Source organism: Spermophilus citellus (assembly GCF_964194105.1).
Source record: "Spermophilus citellus genome assembly, chromosome: 3".
NCBI classification, from domain to species: Eukaryota; Metazoa; Chordata; class Mammalia; order Rodentia; family Sciuridae; genus Spermophilus; species Spermophilus citellus.
Window position 1 is genome coordinate 187,243,068 of NC_138184.1, and position 18,849 is coordinate 187,261,916.

General features: G+C 35.8%; 1 protein-coding gene across 1 annotated transcript in view; it reads left to right on the plus strand.

Moving 5' to 3' along the window:
* The window catches only part of CTTNBP2 (cortactin binding protein 2), a 150,600-nt gene that overhangs the window by 45,831 nt on the left and 85,920 nt on the right, over positions 1-18,849 (plus strand). Inside the window, 1 exon segment of the mRNA XM_081283104.1 lies at positions 7,184-7,408. Coding sequence (XP_081139230.1) covers positions 7,184-7,408 — 225 coding nt within the window.

Below are 18,849 nucleotides of genomic sequence, written 5' to 3' on the forward strand. Positions count from 1 at the left end.
AGTCGGTATGTGTCAGATCCTCCTGGAATAATGGCCATATTTTCACTTCTTGCTTGTGATTTTTCTCAACAAGATTTTATACAACTTCAGATTCTGATGAAATTTTATTTGTATTCATCGGTGTGACTAGGCTTGAGAGTTTTGAGTCTGTTTTTATAATTACAGCTAGCCTGTGTCTTCATAATGACTCATTTCCCTGAAATGCACTTCATTCTCAAGTAATTCTGATGCATAAACCAAGAAATTAGCTGCACATTCAGGTTTTCTTTTAGGGAAAGGCTTCTTCAAACCCAGCATGATACACATTTTAAGTTATTTTTTGTTACATGGTCTCCTTATATATTCAAATGTTCTATATTTTTGATCTGCCGTTATTTATTGACTTTGCATTTTAAAAGACAGTCTCTCTTTGTTGCCCAGGCTGTCCCTTGCACTCCGCTAAACAACCCTCAGGCCTCAGCCTGTTGAGTAAGCTGCAACTTCAGACACATGCCACCTGGACCATGTGTTGACTTACCCTTATGAAAAATAATGAAGTACATTTGAAATAAATACTTTGTTACAAAGTAAGATGGCTTAAGGAAAGTAAATTTTCATACAAGAACGTTAAAAGGAATAAACGTGTTTATTGGAAAGTAGGTAACAGGATTTTAAATGGCCTAGAGTTACAGACGATTTGCTGAATCTAAATTAAGCTGAACTCTGAACTTTTGAGACGAGCAGCCGAGGAGGAGGTGGCAGTGAGGGCTGGTGTTCCATGGTGACTTCTTTGGGTGAGGAGGGGAAGCTGTCTCAGCAAGAGCATGAAATGGATGAAGGCATGGGGCAGAAGTGCTGATGATGAGTGTTGAGGCTTGTAAGTAGAGTGGTGACCAGGAAATTTTCCATCTTAGAAAGGCTTCTCTGACACAGTGGCATACAGAGTGCCTACTATATACAATCCACATTGGGAGTACAAAGAACAGGGACTGCAAAGAATTGTGAATCCTGGGAAACCAACTGCCACCCTTTATCATCCTCCTGAATCGCCTGTCCTTGAATTTAGATTGCATAGTTAGTGAAGTCCTTCCTGGGACCCTCCAGTTCAGTTTTGGGAAATGGGTGAACTGACTCTCAGCCACTATTTGCTCTAGAATTAGTTCTGCACGTAGGATTCTGACTTTGGTCTAGCTTCTGCCCCACATTCCTGGAAAGATTGTTTCCTGTCAAAGAGACTGTACTTCCCTCCAACTGGGAAATGTGATGTGAGCTCCTTCCTCCGAGATAGTCTGGGCTACATATTCTGTTTTCCTAAATCTGTTGGAGGCCACCTTTATCCATTCAACTTGTATGCATTATGTACCTATTGTATGCCCCTTTGATGAGTTGGAAGAAAAAGTGTCCCACTTGCAAACAGAATGTTTAGAGAAATATACAGTCTGCCTAGGCTGGCGGTGACAACTCTTCCCGTAAGTCAGAGATTATAACTGGGCATCCTGAGGGCCAGACCAGGCCTGCCAGTTGTATTTTGTTTGACTGGCCATGTTGTAATTTTCTAAGACTTGAATGCCTTTTGTTAGAGCATATCATCCCCAGCTTACCAGAGATCTGTCATTCCACATTGATCTGTAGCATGCCAACCATGCACACTGAGCTAGCTGCCTGGACCCGGAAGGTACTTGAGTATGTTCCCACTGCCCACCATTCTGGTAATGAGAGCTTGGAATTTCCAAGTTGCCAAAATTTCCTGGGTATATAATCAGATCTGCTGTGTGTTCTCCTTCTCCAATTAGGAAAACTCATCCATTTAGGATAGGATATGTGGATGCGGAAAAAATAATTTTCTACTTCTCTCAATTAAGAATCAATGAAAGACTTCATATATGTCATGCTAATGCCAAATGTATAAAGGTATTTTTTCAATGTTATTGTTGTTTAGTGGATAATTTGCTGTATTCCATCTGAATAATGCACTAAGAATTGATATAACATCTTTTCTTTATGACATGTTCTCATTTAATCTGTGACATTTAACTCTAGAATCAAGATGAGCAACTATTTTCTTCTTTATAAGTCTGATGCTAGAATATTGTAGAGCATTGTAAGTCTTAAGAGCACTTAATTCTAGAAACCCTGCTTATAAGATAGGGATATCAAAATATGACATATACATATGTATACATAACATATATAAACAAATTAGTATATAGTCATATAAAAACTCACTGCTTAACAACTCTGAAAACCATCTCCACAAGTTCAGGGGACATTTTAATTTTAGTGAAGTATGTGTTGTCTTTGTTCATTTTACCTGGGGTTTCTATACTTTTGGGAACTGAAAAAAAAATAAAAATAAAATCAGATTTGTTGTCTAAACTCAAGGTGCCTTAGGAAACAAATGAGGCATGCTTCGTTTCTCTCATTTTGAACACTAAAGACATCAGGAACATAACCATGTAGCGAGTTGGCAGAAAATACAGAAAAAAAAAATGCCCAGAAAATACAGAGCCACCATTTCTTCCCTTAAGGGAATCTAACATACATATCTTGTACTTCACTGTAAAGGTTAACTGTCAGTCTATATTTGAGAAGCAAACTAATTGGTATTTCTGTGTTTATGATCCTGTATACATATAATTATACAACATTTTCAGCAGGAAAAAAAATTTTCCCACATGTAATAAATGCCACACTGTGACTGTCAGTTAAAGCTAGTAATTAAAAAAAACTTTTTTGACTCATAGTCATTGTATATATTTATGGGGGACAGCATGATAATTTGATACAGATATACAATGCAATGATTGAATCAACTCCTCTAAAACTCATCATTTCTTGGGGTTAGAAACCTTTGAACTCCTCTCTTCTGATTATTTTGAGACATACAATAAATCCTGAACTATGGTCAATCTTAAAACACTAGAGCTCATTCCTCTGATTTAATGTATTTTGGTATTTGTTATCCAACCTCCCTGTCTACACCTTCTTCCTCACCTTTCTTAGTTTCTAGTGATCACTATTCTGTTTCTATTAGATCAGCATGTTTAGCTTCCACACATGAGTAGGAACATGCTTTATCTTTTTGTGCCTGGCTTTCTTCACTTAACATAAGTTCTTCTAGTTTTATTCATGTTGCCACAAATGGCAGAATTCCAATATTCTGTTGTGTGTGTGTGTGTGTGTGTGTGTGTGTGTGTGTGAGAGAGAGAGAGAGAGAGAGAGAGAGAGAGACAGACAGACAGACAGACAGACAGACAGATACACACCACATTTTCTTAATTCATTCATTGTCAGTGACACCTCATCTGATTCTATGTCTTGGCTATTATGAATAGTTAAAGCTTATAATTCTAAAACAAAATGAAACACGAGAAACGCACACAAAACTACTTCATATTAGTGAAAAAAATGATATTACATATTTCCAGACCATGAAATCTATTTGGAAAAGCTGGAAATAAGTTCATGATTAAAGTATTTACCTTTTAGATTTTGCCAAGGTTAATGTTAACTTGTCCATCAATAGTTCACTCTGGCCAGGCATGGTGCCACATGCCTATAATCCCAGCAGCTCAGGAGGCTGAGGCAAGAGGATCATGAGTTCAAAGCCAGACTCGGCAACTTGGTGAGGCCCTAAGCAATTCAGTGAGACCTGATCTCTAAATAAAGTATATTTTATAAAGGACTGGGGATGGGGCTCAGTGGTTAAGCAACCCTGTGTTCAATACCCAGTTCAAAAAACAAAAAAGGAAAAGTTTGCTCTAAGAATAACCTACGTTTTATGGAATGGCTTGAGTTAGTGCTTTAATATGTTGGATGAGTGAGTAGACACAAAGTAATAAAAATGGGTCATTCAAGTGTAATTTCATTAAGGAGCCCATCCTGATAAATATAAAAAACACTGAAGCGAAAACCAAGTTTCAAAATCTCAGAAATAATACTTAAAATATACTTTTGGCTTTTAAACCTTTTACCTCCACTGAAAGGGCACATAAAAGAATCTAGCTGTTGAGACCAAAAAGGAAGGTTTTTATCAAAGAACATTTCCCTGTAGAGAATTGTGCCATGAGTCTTGCCTCATCCAGTTAGGTCTCCCATCATCTCAAGTAAAAAAGGGCTTCAAGGAAACTAAAGACTTGGTATGTTTCTCCTGCAGTCTCCTGGGGATAAGTGAAAGTGGAGCTGAACAAGCAGCCATTCTGTGGAAGTGAGGAGGGGTAGATGCCATAGTCATCTTGAGGAGACCAGCTTTTCTTTTGGATAATCCGAGCTCTGAGTGTTTCTTATAGACCAGTTTGGGCCAGGAGCATCAAAGACTGGGAATGAGAATGATTCAGGTCCTGTTACACAGGGCAGTCAGGAGAGAACACAGGACTTCAGCCAACAAAAGTTTTATCTCAGATGCTTCATGAAGAGCATTTGCAGGGCTGGCTTCAGGGACTTGTAGCCTGTGGCATTGCAAAGCCCATGTGATTAAACACTGGGCTATTGTCATCTTGAAATTTTATGTTTTAGGGAGTGTGGGGCCTCCAGGTTTGCATTTTGCTCTGGGTCCTGAAGATTAGGTAGCCAGTACTAAATTTGTGACCTACATAGGGAAAACAGGATGAAAGAGCCTCAGCAGTGGTGAGGGAGAAGTCCTTGAAGGAAATCAACAAGGACACCATGGGAAAAGAATAGACCTTAAATATTTACCACACTCAATTGACAAAGATAGCAGACCAACTAATAAAAGGCATGTAGAACTTTCCTACTTCCCTCACCTCTTTCTTCATCCTCCTACAGCACCTGTCAACAGAAAAGATGAAGCCAGCTTAGAAAGAGGAGAAGAGGCTTTGCTAAAGGAGAGAGGTTGTCATATGTACTCCTTTGCCAGGTGGGGGGTGTTGGCCTTCAGTAGATGCTAGCTGAGGAAGAGAGACAGCCACAGATTTTCAAATAACTAGAATGGGACTGTTCTGTGACTTAAAGTGACTACTATAGCACTTTCATTAAATGGAATTGCTTAGAAATACCATGGGGCTGTCCAAGTTTTTCTCCAGGAGTGTGGGGAGAATTACATTGAATGCATGTTAAGGGAAAGTGAAGTATAAAATGGAATTGCTTTTGAAATTGCATCTCTCAAGTGATACTTATTCAATATAGGTATTGATTACATAATTGAATTTGAAGAACTTAGAAGCACCAAATGCTTTTAATTCATAAATGTTGTTATCTTTTAAATTTAAGATAATTTTCTGAAAGGTAGCTTAAATTTAACAGCGAAACCGCACTTTTTGTGCATTTTATTTCTTAATATTATTTGGTTAGGAAAAGAAATGTTAGATTTTTTTTTTCCCATTTGTCCTAGCACTTGGGTTCATCTAGTTGGTGGCTTGTTGACAGTGTTCTAAAAATGTAATAATTGTTTAATGCAGTCACCTTTAAGGTGAGGAACCATATATAATATTTTTTTAGATAACATGTTTAACATTTGACAGAATTAAGCTTGATTTATTTTAACTTAGTTTTTCAATGGCAGTAGCGTAGAATATCTTTTTTTTTCCTAGTAACTATTCCAAAATGACCTCAATTAGGAAAAATGTTGATGGCTTTCAATATATTTCTTCTGCTAGTATTCCATTTTATGCAGATTGTTGTAGACTAATTATAGAAAATTGCATTTAGTGTGATTCATTGGTGTGAAATTAACTTTATTACCCTTGAACTGACGTTTAGAGTAAAGTGGGGTTATGTTCTTTCCTGGGATTCTGTGAACTATATTTTAATGATATTCAACCACAAGGAGATAATTGCATTTTAAAAAAATCTGCTGAAGTCTTTTATAGTTGGTCAAACTTTACAAAATATGAATCCTGTGATTTGATTTTTTTACATAAAAAAATTTAGATATTTTTCTAGCAGATATTTTCATAATGTCATTCAGGCTAGAAAATTCCTTATAGGGGATTTATTTGTTGTGACTTACCTGATTATTATTTGAACTATAAATTATATCATAGAGATAATTTTGTTTATTTTTGAAGTTTTGCTAAAAGTTATTTTTTCAATGTTTTTTATTTTACTTTTTTCTTATTTTTTTAAATGTTAATTTTACAGATTTGAGGGGTACAATGTTACTATTTTTGGGGGGCACTTACTGAATTCAGGGGCACTTGACCATTGAGCCACACCCCAGCCCTGTTTTGTATTTTATTTAGAGACAGGGTTTCACTGAGTTGCTTAGCACCTTGCTTTTACTGAGACTGGCTTTGAACTCGCCATCCTCCTGCCCCAGCCTCTGAGTTGCTGGGTTTACAGGAGTGCACCACTGGGCCTGGCCACAATATAGTGATTTGATACATTTACATAGTGTGTAATGACCACTAATTTTATTTTAAATTGGAAAAGACTATAAGTAGAATTTGGATCCCTGAAGGGGCATCATGTGAAAAACTATGTTTGGATCATTTGTAATATAAAAGACTATTATTTTCAGGGGGATACTTGGATTGTAAACCAGAAGCACTTTACTAAGATACATATGCAGCACTTTATATTTTTTTTATTTTGAGATAGGGTCTCATTAAGTTGATTGGGGCCTCATTAAGTTGCTGAGGCTGGCCTGGAACTTGTGATCCTCCTGTCTCAGCCTCCAAACCACTGGGATTAGAGGCGTGTGCCACTGTGCCTAGCTCGAAGACTGTTCTTAAGGGAAAGTGTTTAGCTTTCCATCACTGGAGCAGAATATCTGAGGTAATCAACTTAAAAGGTGGAAAGGTTTATTTGGTTCATAGTTTCAGAGTTTTCAGTCCAGGACCATCTGGTGTATGGGAAGCAAAGTGAGAGGAAAAGGAGGGTCCAGGGTCCTACAAGGACATGATCCCTTGACCTAACTTCCTTACACTATACCCACTTCCTAAAGGTTCTACCACTCCTGGTAACACCACAGGCTGGGAATAGCCCTCAACATATGAGCTTTGGTCGGGGGGCATTAAAATATTGCAGGTATAGCAGAAAGAAAAATTTTAAATGAGCTGAATGGCATGCCAGGCTGGTCAAAATTGGGGTCACATTGGCCTTTTGCTCACCACCTGACCTCATGAGCCATTACTCAGAGCAATTGTGAACACCATTTGGAAAGGTAATCACAAAACCTTCTTCTGAATATCTTTCTGTATATTTGTATTTCTTTCTTCAATACATTCTTCTATTTTCATTCTAGGCTCGCAGGAAGGAGGTGTTTATCCAGGAACGGTATGGGAGATTTAATCTAAACGACCCATTCTTGGCACTCCAGAGAGACTATGAAGCAGGTGCTGGTGACAAAGAGAAGAAACCAGTTTGTACCAATCCCCTCTCCATCCTTGAAGCAGTCATGGCCCACTGCAGAAAAATGCAAGAAAGAATGTCCACACAGCTGGCTGCTGCTGAGAGCAGACAAAAGAAGGTAATGAGGCTCTCATTACTGATGTTTTATGGTCATTTCCCCATGATGCAGGGTAAATGAAGAAACTTATCACTGAGGTAGATGCTTGTTGCTAAATATTGTATTTTCAGGAGGAATTGGGATAAGTACTTTGATATGCAAAATGCTACAGTTTCTGGTGTCCCTTTTAAAATGCAACTTAAAGTACTTAAAATACAACAGAAGGCTGGGGTTGTGGTTCAGTGATAGAATGCTTGCCTAGCATGTGTGAGGCACTGGGTTCAATTCTCAGCACAGCATATAAATAAATAAAGCCTGTTGACAACTAAATAAATATTTTAAAAAATAAAGCAATTTTAAAAATCCTTTAAAAATGCCATGGAAAGTAATAGTAAATCATAAGGGAAGTTTGACAAAGAAATTATGTTTCCCATGATGGTTACTTTGAAACTTTCTTTAAAAGATGTATTTTTGAACTTTTTTTGTTTTTGTTTTTGTTTTTTTTTTTTTTTTTTTTTGTGATGGAGCTGGAGAGCCTTTATTTTCCCAGAGCAGTAAGACTTGCTTAGCTGCATGGTGGCTCAATCCAGCAGTGCAACCAGTACTCTCTGATCATATGGGAGCATCCGCAAGTTATTTTATCCAGCACCTGTCTAAAATATTTGTTTGCAATCAGAAATAATTTTATTATTTTAGTTTTGTTATTTCTTTGGGAAATGAAACATCAAATAGAAAAGAATGAAAGTTTGCATGGCTTATCCAGTGTCACAATGTGTTGTAAAGTACTGGTGAGTGTCAAATTCACCTCTGGGATGCAATGACTGGCAGCTGCAGACCTCCTGCTCATACATGTCCATTTGAACCCACCTCCTTCCCCTTTCACATTCCTTGCACTGGAGTACATGCTTCAAAGAATACTAAGCCTGATTTTAAGAAAACAACATATTGCGATTTATCATAAGGGAATTTAAGTTTCAATTTTATCCTTCTAACGTGCTGCCAATACTGTTGATTTTATTAAATAAGAGAGGAGGTCAGAGAAGCTAATGCTGCCTGGTATGATTAAATTAAAATTAATGTTTTCCCCAATCATTATTAAAGTACAAATTAAAATGTTTATCCTTTTCAGAGAATTCTTCATATCTCATATTTAAACCTGATGTACACACAACCTGAATGCAGTATGCTGTCAATATTTATGATAATATCATTGAACATGCATGTGTCTTTTCCTCGTAATTAGGTCTTTAGTTAACATATGAATGCCAACATTCTGGTGTAGGTGTTGAATACACACAGTTGTACTCTGGACTTTGCAAACCCTCCACCAAGCCCTGCAGTCAACCACACTTAGCAAACCCTCCACCAAGCCCTGCAGACAACCACCAAGGTCTCTGGAGGGTTTAAAAACTCCCCACAAACCGCACAAGCAGAAGCCAGTTTATTTCAGCTGATGTCACTGAAATTCATTTATATTTCTTGGATGGGTTACATTTTAATTATGTTCTTAACATGTCAAATGAGCTATGTAATAATAAATTATTTCTACTGCAATTTGTGCTGTATTATCAAAAATCAGGAGGATATTTTCTTTTCATTTAATATATAAATAATGCATACTTGCCTCAATTTTACTTCAGTCCTGCTTTTATTTATCCTCTCTCTTTTAGGAGAAAATAAAGAACCCATTTCTAGTTGAGTCAAAGATTTTATTATCTGGCTATTTTTTTTTTTCTAAATCAACTTACATCCTGTTTGTTTCTGAATGACTGGGTCATTTCCAACCTGGCTGGGAGTGAAAGGAAATTGTTCCTGTCCTGTGAACCCTGAGAGGCTAATATAAGATGAGCCAGTGCATCTGCCTCCCATGTATATCCGGGATACAGGAGTCCTTTATGGCCAGATTCATTGGCTGTATAGTCTCAGTGAAGGGTTGTTTTTGACAGGGAATGCTGTTTTTTTATCCTTAAATAATACCCTATTCCAGTAGATTACAGTGTTTCAGAAGAGTTGCAGTTTATACTCTTACCCTGTATCTTTCAAGAAAATATCTCATCACCTGATAAAAGCATAAACCCCAAAGTTATCTTTCTTTTTTTAAACAACAAAATTATCTGTCACCTTTAATCCTGACTCTCTCTCTCTCTCTCTCTCTCTCTCTCTCTCTCTCTATATATATATATATATATATATATATATATATATATATATTAGCCAAATGTCTTCAGTACCCTGGTATATAGAGTAAATTGCAGCTTTAGAAACCTAAAAGCAATAAGGAAAAAAAAACCAATTATTTTAAATGAGTTCAGTTCTTTAAATCATAGCCAGAGCGAAAGGCTGGGAAAGCAAAGCCCATTATCTGTAATTCAAGTATTTATTATCTAACACGGCATATCTTTTTTGGTAATACTAAGACATTTGGCCTCAGTGCTGCTCTGGTTGGCCTCTCAAGGCTAGAGAAGAAGCCCTGTGCTCATTCATGCATAAGTTCCTGCTGAGACTACTAATAGGAGGGTTAACTGTTTGGTAATTTGTGTGCCAGAGAAATTTGGGCAAGAGTCAATTTGGCAAATGGGCTGAGCCTGTTAAACCACTTTGAATAAGCTAATGAGTAATCGTCATGGGGAACTTTGCCTCTGGTAATCTACTCCATGTTTTGAGCCAGGAACCCAGGGTGGAATGATATGTGGGTTTCTGGGTTTCTATTTTTCATCTTGTGCATCACCCTCTAATAGGGCTTCTATTCTAATGTATTTGAAGACTAGGGAGGACATCCATATATTTCCGCATTTTATTCATACTTAGAAAGCATTATTTCTAGTCCTGAAATAGGAAATTTGAGCAAAGCCTTTAAAAATAAGAAGTCACAATAATAATTAGGGAATTCAGAGGAAGAGCAGATCTTTTCACCAGTGAAACAGCTAATGATAGTACTGTGTGTTAGATATAGCTTTTTCCAGGTCACAGCTCTGTATAATTAGGCCAGTTGCATGACAGTAGTTGCCTCTGATAGGATTCTTAGTTTTAAGCAAGTGAAGCCAAAGCCCATAGATATTTGTTGACTGGCTTACAGAAATATCAGCTGTTTTATAGCATGGTTCATCATGGTTGGACCACTAGGGGATCAGCTCTTACCATCCAGTATCACAGGCAGATGTTTCTTCCAAAGCTAGTTTCCAGCAGTTGGTGCTTCTGCTGATGAGAGCTGGAGGCTGCAGCTTGTCCCTCTTCCCTGATGATGCCAGACAGCCTCTCATCATCACTGCGTAGAATCCGGAGTGTGCCTCTACAGTCCTGTGTCTTTGCGTCATTTATTTTCTATTGGAAGCCCAAGGCAATATATGACTTGCCAACCTTAGGCCACAGGCTCCCTAGCTGCATGGAAGGCCAGAAAAGTAACCATTGAACATATTTATATTCTGTAGGGAATAATTATTATGTGGAGAATTCTATCAGGAACATATTCCAGAGTTACACAATGGGAGAAATGACAAGTGGGCCATAAAAGAACAAATTGTTTTGTTCATTTTATTTCATGTGACTTTTTCTTCTTGTTATAAATAACCACTTCATTCTGCCATCTGTATCCAGTGCTTTCTCTTTCACTATGTAATGGTTCCCTTTATCACACATATGAATATATTTAGTTTTAAATTACTTTCTAGAATTTAATCCCATAATAACATGGTAGAGAATCATCTATAATGACATTTTTAGGAAAAAATATTTAGCACATTTTTGTATGTGAATGCTTATTTTAGCTCATTTCTGTATTTTCTTCTGTACCTGAATGATTACTACAGCTCACTTTTGTATAATTCATTGTTAAACTTCAAAATGCATTCTGATTTCTCAGTAGCATTGCAGAACAATTACTAAAGGAGAGCTGCAGACTCAGGTCTGTGGCTGTGAGCTGGATTTTGAGGACAGAGCATTTTGCCTGATCCATGTAAAGAGCAGGCAAACCCCCTGCTCCCAGGGCTTATCTTTCTTCTCTTGATGCACTAGGTTAGGAGGAAGGGGAATATGAGAATTGAGGAGCCCAGATTGCTGACTGGTGTTAGAGACCTTGATAGGAAGAGGAATGGAAAATATATTTTAATACATTTTATTGTGATTTATTTGTTTACCAGATTGAAAAGGTAAGTAGGGGTGACCAGGGGAAGAGGAAGACAAGGATGCCATAAGTAATGAGAGATCCGAGGAAGCAATAAGGAATGTAGTTATAGGAGAATTTTTTGTTGCGACAAACATGCGCTGTGCTTTTTCATTTTATAAATGACCGTAATTACTTTCCTTTCTGTTTTCCACTTTGAATTAGAGCTAACTGCCTTTATATTGCTGCCCTGCTCTCACCTACGTAGTTTTCCCTTTCATTCTGTGAAAGTATGTCCCCTTCATTCATGGCTCCCAGTCTTGTGCTATTCTGGGAGCCACCGCCTACTTTCTCACCACCCAACAAACTGTGTTAGCTCCTCTCAGCTCTTCCACGCAGTCCACTGCTCTTTGCAGGAATGTTTGGTGATAATACTCTGCAAAATTCCCTTTAGCCCCTACTTGAAAGCTACTGAGTAGATGATATAAACTGGACAGCAGTGTTATAACAAAGAAAACTGGATTTCAGTGGCTTACATATACTGTGGTCCTTTTATTATAATTAGAGCTTTTTGGTTACTTTGGCTCCTTTTTAATTTAGATTATCTCTTTAGAATTTTCAGAGAGTCAGAGAATCAAATAAATGGAGATCATGGAGTTTTACATTCTTAGGAGTGTATAATGTGGTTCCTAGTACGTAATAGGCAATTGAATGGATTTTTTTCTTCAAACATTACTTAAAACACTGCTTGCAATAAAGGGTATGAGCATAACCAATATTCAGATCATTCCAATTTAAACAAGTGCACATTTACCACTAATAAATGTGGTGAACTGAACAATTTTTATAAATTTGTTAGTAAAGATATTAAAATGAGGCTAATTTATTGATGATCAGAAAAGTTAATATAGGACAGAATTAAGGACTCTTAGTGGGGACATTTTGAGATTATGTCAAATCTAGTGAGTTTACGGGACACACTTATATATATAATGTGCCAACAGGACTCTGTTTAGCATATGCTGTTTTCCATCAAATTAACCCATAAGATCCTTAGGATATTATGTAGTAGCTGTTATTATGCCCTCATTTTAGACATAAGCAAAATGAGGCCATAGATGATTTAAACAACTCCCTAATGATTTGAACATAGCCAGCAGCCTCCCGAGTTCACATACATAACCCCTGTGCTACACAACCTCTCAAAGTTGGGCAGCCACTTGGAGATTTGCTTCCCAGACTTGGGCACTTCGTATTTAGTGTACTAAATGCTAGAAAAAATTAAAATTCTTAATAGTTTTTTTTTAATCTTGCTATTTCTTCAGAGCATTTTTGATGGAAGGATACAGATTTTAACATACCTCTCCCAATAGTGCTGTTGACCCCAATAAAATGCAAAAGTTTAGAGGAGAAAAACAAAAACTTGCTCATGTGATATAAATAAAAGAACCAGCTATAATACCTTTACATGTGGAAGATTGATCTAGTTCTTGTCTCACAAAGATCCTATAATATTAAGGCTAAGTGAGAGAGGGTCAAAATATATCAGTAAAGATCAAAACATCAAAACTGGAGGCTACAGAAAGGATTTTGCTGAAAATGAGCCATTTCCCCACATATTATGGAGAGTAAACATGAGGAAATATAAACCAATGAGTTAAGATCTTTCAGTTTAATTATTAGCAGAATATATCTATCTGTCTATCTATCTATATATATATATATATATAGAGAGAGAGAGAGAGTGTTTGAGAAACTCTGTGAGCTCGTACAGTTTAATAAAATTAGGACTAGGCTTTTGAGCAATGACAAAGAAGAATAATTTCAATATTAATTCACCATATTAAATTTTTTAAAAACATGGCATCAATATTTACCTTTTTTTTTTTGGTGTGGTGCTGGGAATCGGACCAAGGACTTCCTACATGCTAGGCAAGCACTTTACCACATTCCCAGCACCACTTATTACATTTTTAATGAAATGTCTTTCTGTTTTCAGTGCCATTTGGTACCTATTTTTTGGAAATTTTTATTGGCTATCTTTTCCCCGCTATAGCAATCTGTGCCTGCTTTTCCATGGGAATGCTTTAAACTTGTAAATCCCCTGCATCAACTGATTTTCTCCCCTTCTCATAGTAGTGTCTCAGTAGGTTTTAGACTTGTCATTTTTTGATGAGTCAAAACTTTCTTAATGTATAACAAAGTCATTCTTCTTGATCCTCCTTAGTTTTTATCTTTGAGACTTAAGAGAGATTCTTCCTTATATTTAAAGGGTCACCATTTCTATTTCTTATGTGATGTCTTTCTTCCAATATGCACCTTGTTTATTTCAATTTTTTTCTGATATAATTTGGAGTTTATAGAACAAGTTGCAATAGTATAATGTCATATTTTTATCTAGAATCTGTTATTTATATTTTGCCCCATTTACTTTATTATTCTCCCTTTCCTTCCTCTACACAAACACAAACACATGCTTTTTTTCTGAAATGTTGGGCAGAGTAAATTAGAGATGTAGTGTTTATCCCAAATGAGGAATAATCTCTTGTCTAATCACCATTCACTTTACAAAATCAGGATAATTATCACTGATACCAGTATTTTATGTAATATAGCCACATTAATTTCTCATTCATTGTTTTAGTAATGACCTTCATTTAATTTTTCTAATTCAAAGTCATGCACTACATTTAGATGTCATTTCTCTTTAATCTCCTTTAAGCTGCAACAGTTTCTCACCCATTTTTTTTTTTACTTTTTATTTTTATATGTCTGGAGAGCACAGGCTGTGTATTTTGTAAAACCTCAATAGCAGTTTATCCAGTGCTTCCTAGTGATTAGATCAAGTTAGTGCATTTTGGGTGGAAATACCATGGAAGTGATGTTGAATTCTTTATCTTGTATCATGAGAGTTCAAAAGCATATGATTTTGGTGTTTCCTAAACTAAATCATCTGGTGATAACATTGATCATCTGGTTAAGGTGTTGTCTGCCAGCTTTTCCCATTGCTTAGTTATTGTTTGTTTTGCAATTAACAAGTAACTTAAAGGGAAATACCTTGAGATTCTGCAGATATCCTCTTATTATATATTTATTCACCCACTAGTTTTAGAAATCATTGGTGATTTTCAACCCCACCATTTCTTCCACATTTATTATTCACATTCTACTGTCCTCCTCCACCAGTCACTTGTTTATTATCTACCTAGGTTTAGAGTCATGAATTCTTGTTCAGTGAGTTAGAAAACCATCTGCTATCACTATTTTGTTAATCAAAATAATCCCAGATTAGCCATTGTCTCCTTTTGATATTTTCTCATCATTCTTTTAAGTACTTTTTAAATTTCTTACATCAGAATATTCCAAACTCATATTTTCCCTAACGCAACCCAAGGAGTTAGCTATTTCTCCCAGTAGCACTACATTCTTTTTCTTTTTTACACTTTTTTTTGGTCCTTTTTAGTTATACATGACACTAGAATCCATTTTGACATAATTACATAGCATGGAATATATCTTGTTCTAACTCAGACCCCAGTACCTCTCCTTCCTGTCTCCTGACCCCTGCCCTCTGCTCTACTGGTCTTTCTGCCATTTACCCATTGTTATTTTTTTAAATTAATTTTGTGTGGATGTACAATGGTGAGATTCACTCTGGTATATTCATGTACATACATAGGAAAGTTATGTCAGATTCATTCCATTGTCTTGTCTTTTCCTATCTCCCCTCCCTTTGTCTACTCCACTGAATTTCTATTTCTGTTTTTACAATCTCATCACCTCCTACATTTTTGTGGGTTAGCTTCCATATATCAGAGAAAACAATCAACCTTTGGTTTCTTAGGATTAACTTATTTCACTTAGCATTGATAGTCTCCAGATCCTTCCATTTACTGGCAAAAGTCATAAAGTCATTCTTCTTTAATTGCTGATTTGAAATCCTTTGGATATATACTGAGGTGTGGGATAAATGGATCAAATAACGATTCCATTTCTAGGTTTTGGGGAATCTCTATACTGCTTTCCAGAGTGTTTGCACCAATTTACAATCCCACCAACAATCCCACATCCTCACCAACATTTATTGTTACTTGTATTCTTGATAATTGCCATTCTGACTGGAGTGAAATGAAATCTCAGTATAGTTTTAATTTGCATTTCTCTTAATTTCTAGAGATATTGAACTTTTTTATATATTTGTTGACCATTCATATTTCTTCTTCTGTGAAGTGTTTGTTCAGTTCCTTAGCCCATTTATTGATTGGGTTATTTGTTATTTTGGTGTTAAGTTTTTCTGAGTTGTCTCTATATCCTAGATACTGATGCCCTGTCTGAGGAGTAGTTGGCAAGGATTTTCTCCCATTCTGTAGGCTTTATCTCTATGCTCTTGATTGTTTCCTTTGCTATTAAGAAGCTTTTTATTTTGATGCCATCTCATTTATTGATTATCAATTTTCCTTCATGTGCTTTAAGAGACTTGTTAAGGAAGTCAGTTCCTGAGCCAACATATTAGAGTGTTGAGCCTACATTTTCTTCTAGACAGTTCAGGGTTTCTGGTCTAATTCCTAGGTCTTTAATACAATTTTGAGTTTTGCACAGAGTAAAACATAGGGGTTAAATTTCATTCTGTAACTGATTGATTTCCAGTTTTTCTAGCACCATTTGTTTAAAAGGCTCTCTTTTCTTCAATGTATGTTTTTGGCCCTTTTGTCAACTATGAGATAAAAGTATTTATCTGGACTTGTCTCTGTGTCTTCCATTGTATTCCATTGGTCTTCATGCCTTTGGTGTGAATACCATGCTGTTCTTACTGCTGTAGCTCTCTAGTATATAATTTGAGACATAGTATTGAACTGCCTCCGGCTTCACTTTTCTCATTAAGGGTTGCTTTGGTTATTCAATGAGTCACATCCCCAGCCCTTTTTATTATTTTTTAAATAATTTTTAAAAGGGTCTCACTAAGTTACTGAAAGCCTCATTACATTGCTGAGGCTGGTCTTGAACTTATGATCTTCCTGTCTCATCCTCCTGAGTTTTGTTTACTAATTTTTAAGGAAAAAATGTACATATGTCTTAAGAGTACACATTGATGAGTTTTGAAAGCAATCCTCATAATAAGACATAGAATCTTTCCTTCACCACAAAAAGTTTCCTGGAGAAGCTGGGCACAGTAGTGTACACCTGTAATCCCAGTGATTCATGAGACATGAGGATCTCAAGTATGAGACCAGCTTTAGCAATTTAGCAGAATAAGTTGAAGAACTTCTCAGAATAAAAAGTGAAAAGAGCTGGGGATTGGGGATGTAACTCTGTGTTAGAATGTTCCTGAATTCAATTCCCAGTACCATGAGAGAAAGAATGTGAGGGAGGGAAGAAAAAAAAAAAAAGAAATTTCCTAAAGGACTTACCTACTTACTCTCTGCCCCCAACTCAGGCAATCTCTAAAGACTAATTTTTCATCATAGGTTAGTTTTGCCTGTACTAGAACTCAGGGAAATGAGGACTGTAGTTTTAAAGTGAATTCTTAAGTGCAGGGGTCTTCTAACCTTTTTTTTTCTTTCAATGTTGTTTTGACAATTCTAGGTCCTTTGTACTTTCATTAAAAAATAAAATTAATTTGCTGATTTCTCAAAAAATACGCAGAAATTGAAATTTTATTTAAACTTTACACTAATTTTGTGAGAATTGACATGATAAAAAAATTCAATCTTTCACCCCTCAAATATAGTATAAATTTCTCCATTTGCTTAGTTTTTAACTTCTCTTAGCAATCTGTTTTCTTATTTTCCAATGTAATGGTCTTACAAGTCTTATTAGTTTTATTTCTATGTATTTTATTTTTTGAAGCTATTGTTCATCAAATTAAAAATAAAAAAAAAAAAGCTCTTCCAGATGTTTGTCATCAGTACACAGGTATTCTACTGATTTGTGTATATTAACATTGTATCCTATTGTCTTCTAAATTATTAATTCTAGCAGTTATTTCACACATTATACATGATTTGCTAGGTGAATAATCATGATACATGTAAATAGAACACATTTTACTTCTTCCCTTCCAAATACTTGCCATCCTACTGCCTACCTTTGGCTGCGTGACCCCCGTCATCACAACAACTAGAGCCTCCAGTACAATGTCAGAAGTAGTGAGTGCTGGCCTCATTTTCTTCTTTCTTGGGGAGAAAATATTTGGCATTTCTTCATTAAATATAATGTTAGTTATGCTTTTTAATAGAAAACCATTATATCCTTGACATTTCATTCTATTATTTGTAGAAAGGTTTTTATCATGGATGGATGGGGTTTGGATTTTTTTAAATGGTATATCTGCATCTTTTGACATAATCATGTTTTTTTTCCTGTTAATTCTTTCAATATGATGAATTGCATAGATTGATTTTTAAAAGTTAACACAACTTGTATTCCTGAAGTAAATCTTACAGAGTTAGCATTTCATTACCCTTCTTACATGTTTCTGGGTTTGGTTTGCTTGTTTTGCTAAGGGGTTTGAGTTTGTGTTCAGGAAGGTATTTTTTATGTTAATTAAGAATATAAATTTTGGGGTTTTGTATGAAAAATACTTTTGGTTTATAAAATTAATTGAAAATATTTCTTCCCCTTTTTTTTGAAGGACTATGTACAAGTTTGGCTCCATTTCTCTTTAATATTTGGTAGACTTCACTAGTAAAGCCTTATAAGCTAGGAATTTTCTTTGGGGAAAAGTTTATAGTAGTAATTTCCATTTCTTTAAAAAACAAAGACAATTTCAATTTTCTGTCATTATATACTAATTCTGAAAGTTGTGTTTCAGAGAAATTTGATGTGTTTTAGATTTGTTGAATTTACTGGCTCAAAGTTACATGTTATTATCCTTTTAATATTTGTTCATTCTGCTATGATATCCTCTCTGATTGCTGTTATTTGTAACTTGTGTTTTTTCTGTTTCTTGATGTGTTTTTTAAGCTGTTTAAAAACATTATAGAATAAGAGGTTGTGAGGGGAATGGGAAAATAAACAAGGAGAGAAATGAATTACAGTAGATGGGGTAGAGAGAGAAGATGGGAGGGGAGGGGAGGGGGGATAGTAGGGGATAGGAAAGGTAGCAGAATACAACAATTACTAATAGGGCATTATGTAAAATTGTGGATGTGTAACCGACATGATTCTGCAATCTGCATTTGGGGTAAAATTGGGGGTTCATAACCCACTTCAATCTAATGTATGAAATATGATATGTCAAGAGCTTTGTAATGTTGTGAACAACCAATAAAAAAAATTTAAAAAAAATTAAAAAGAAATTCAAGAAAAGAAAAAAAAACATTATAGACTCCTTGATGAGAAACAGCTTTTGACTGTTATTTTT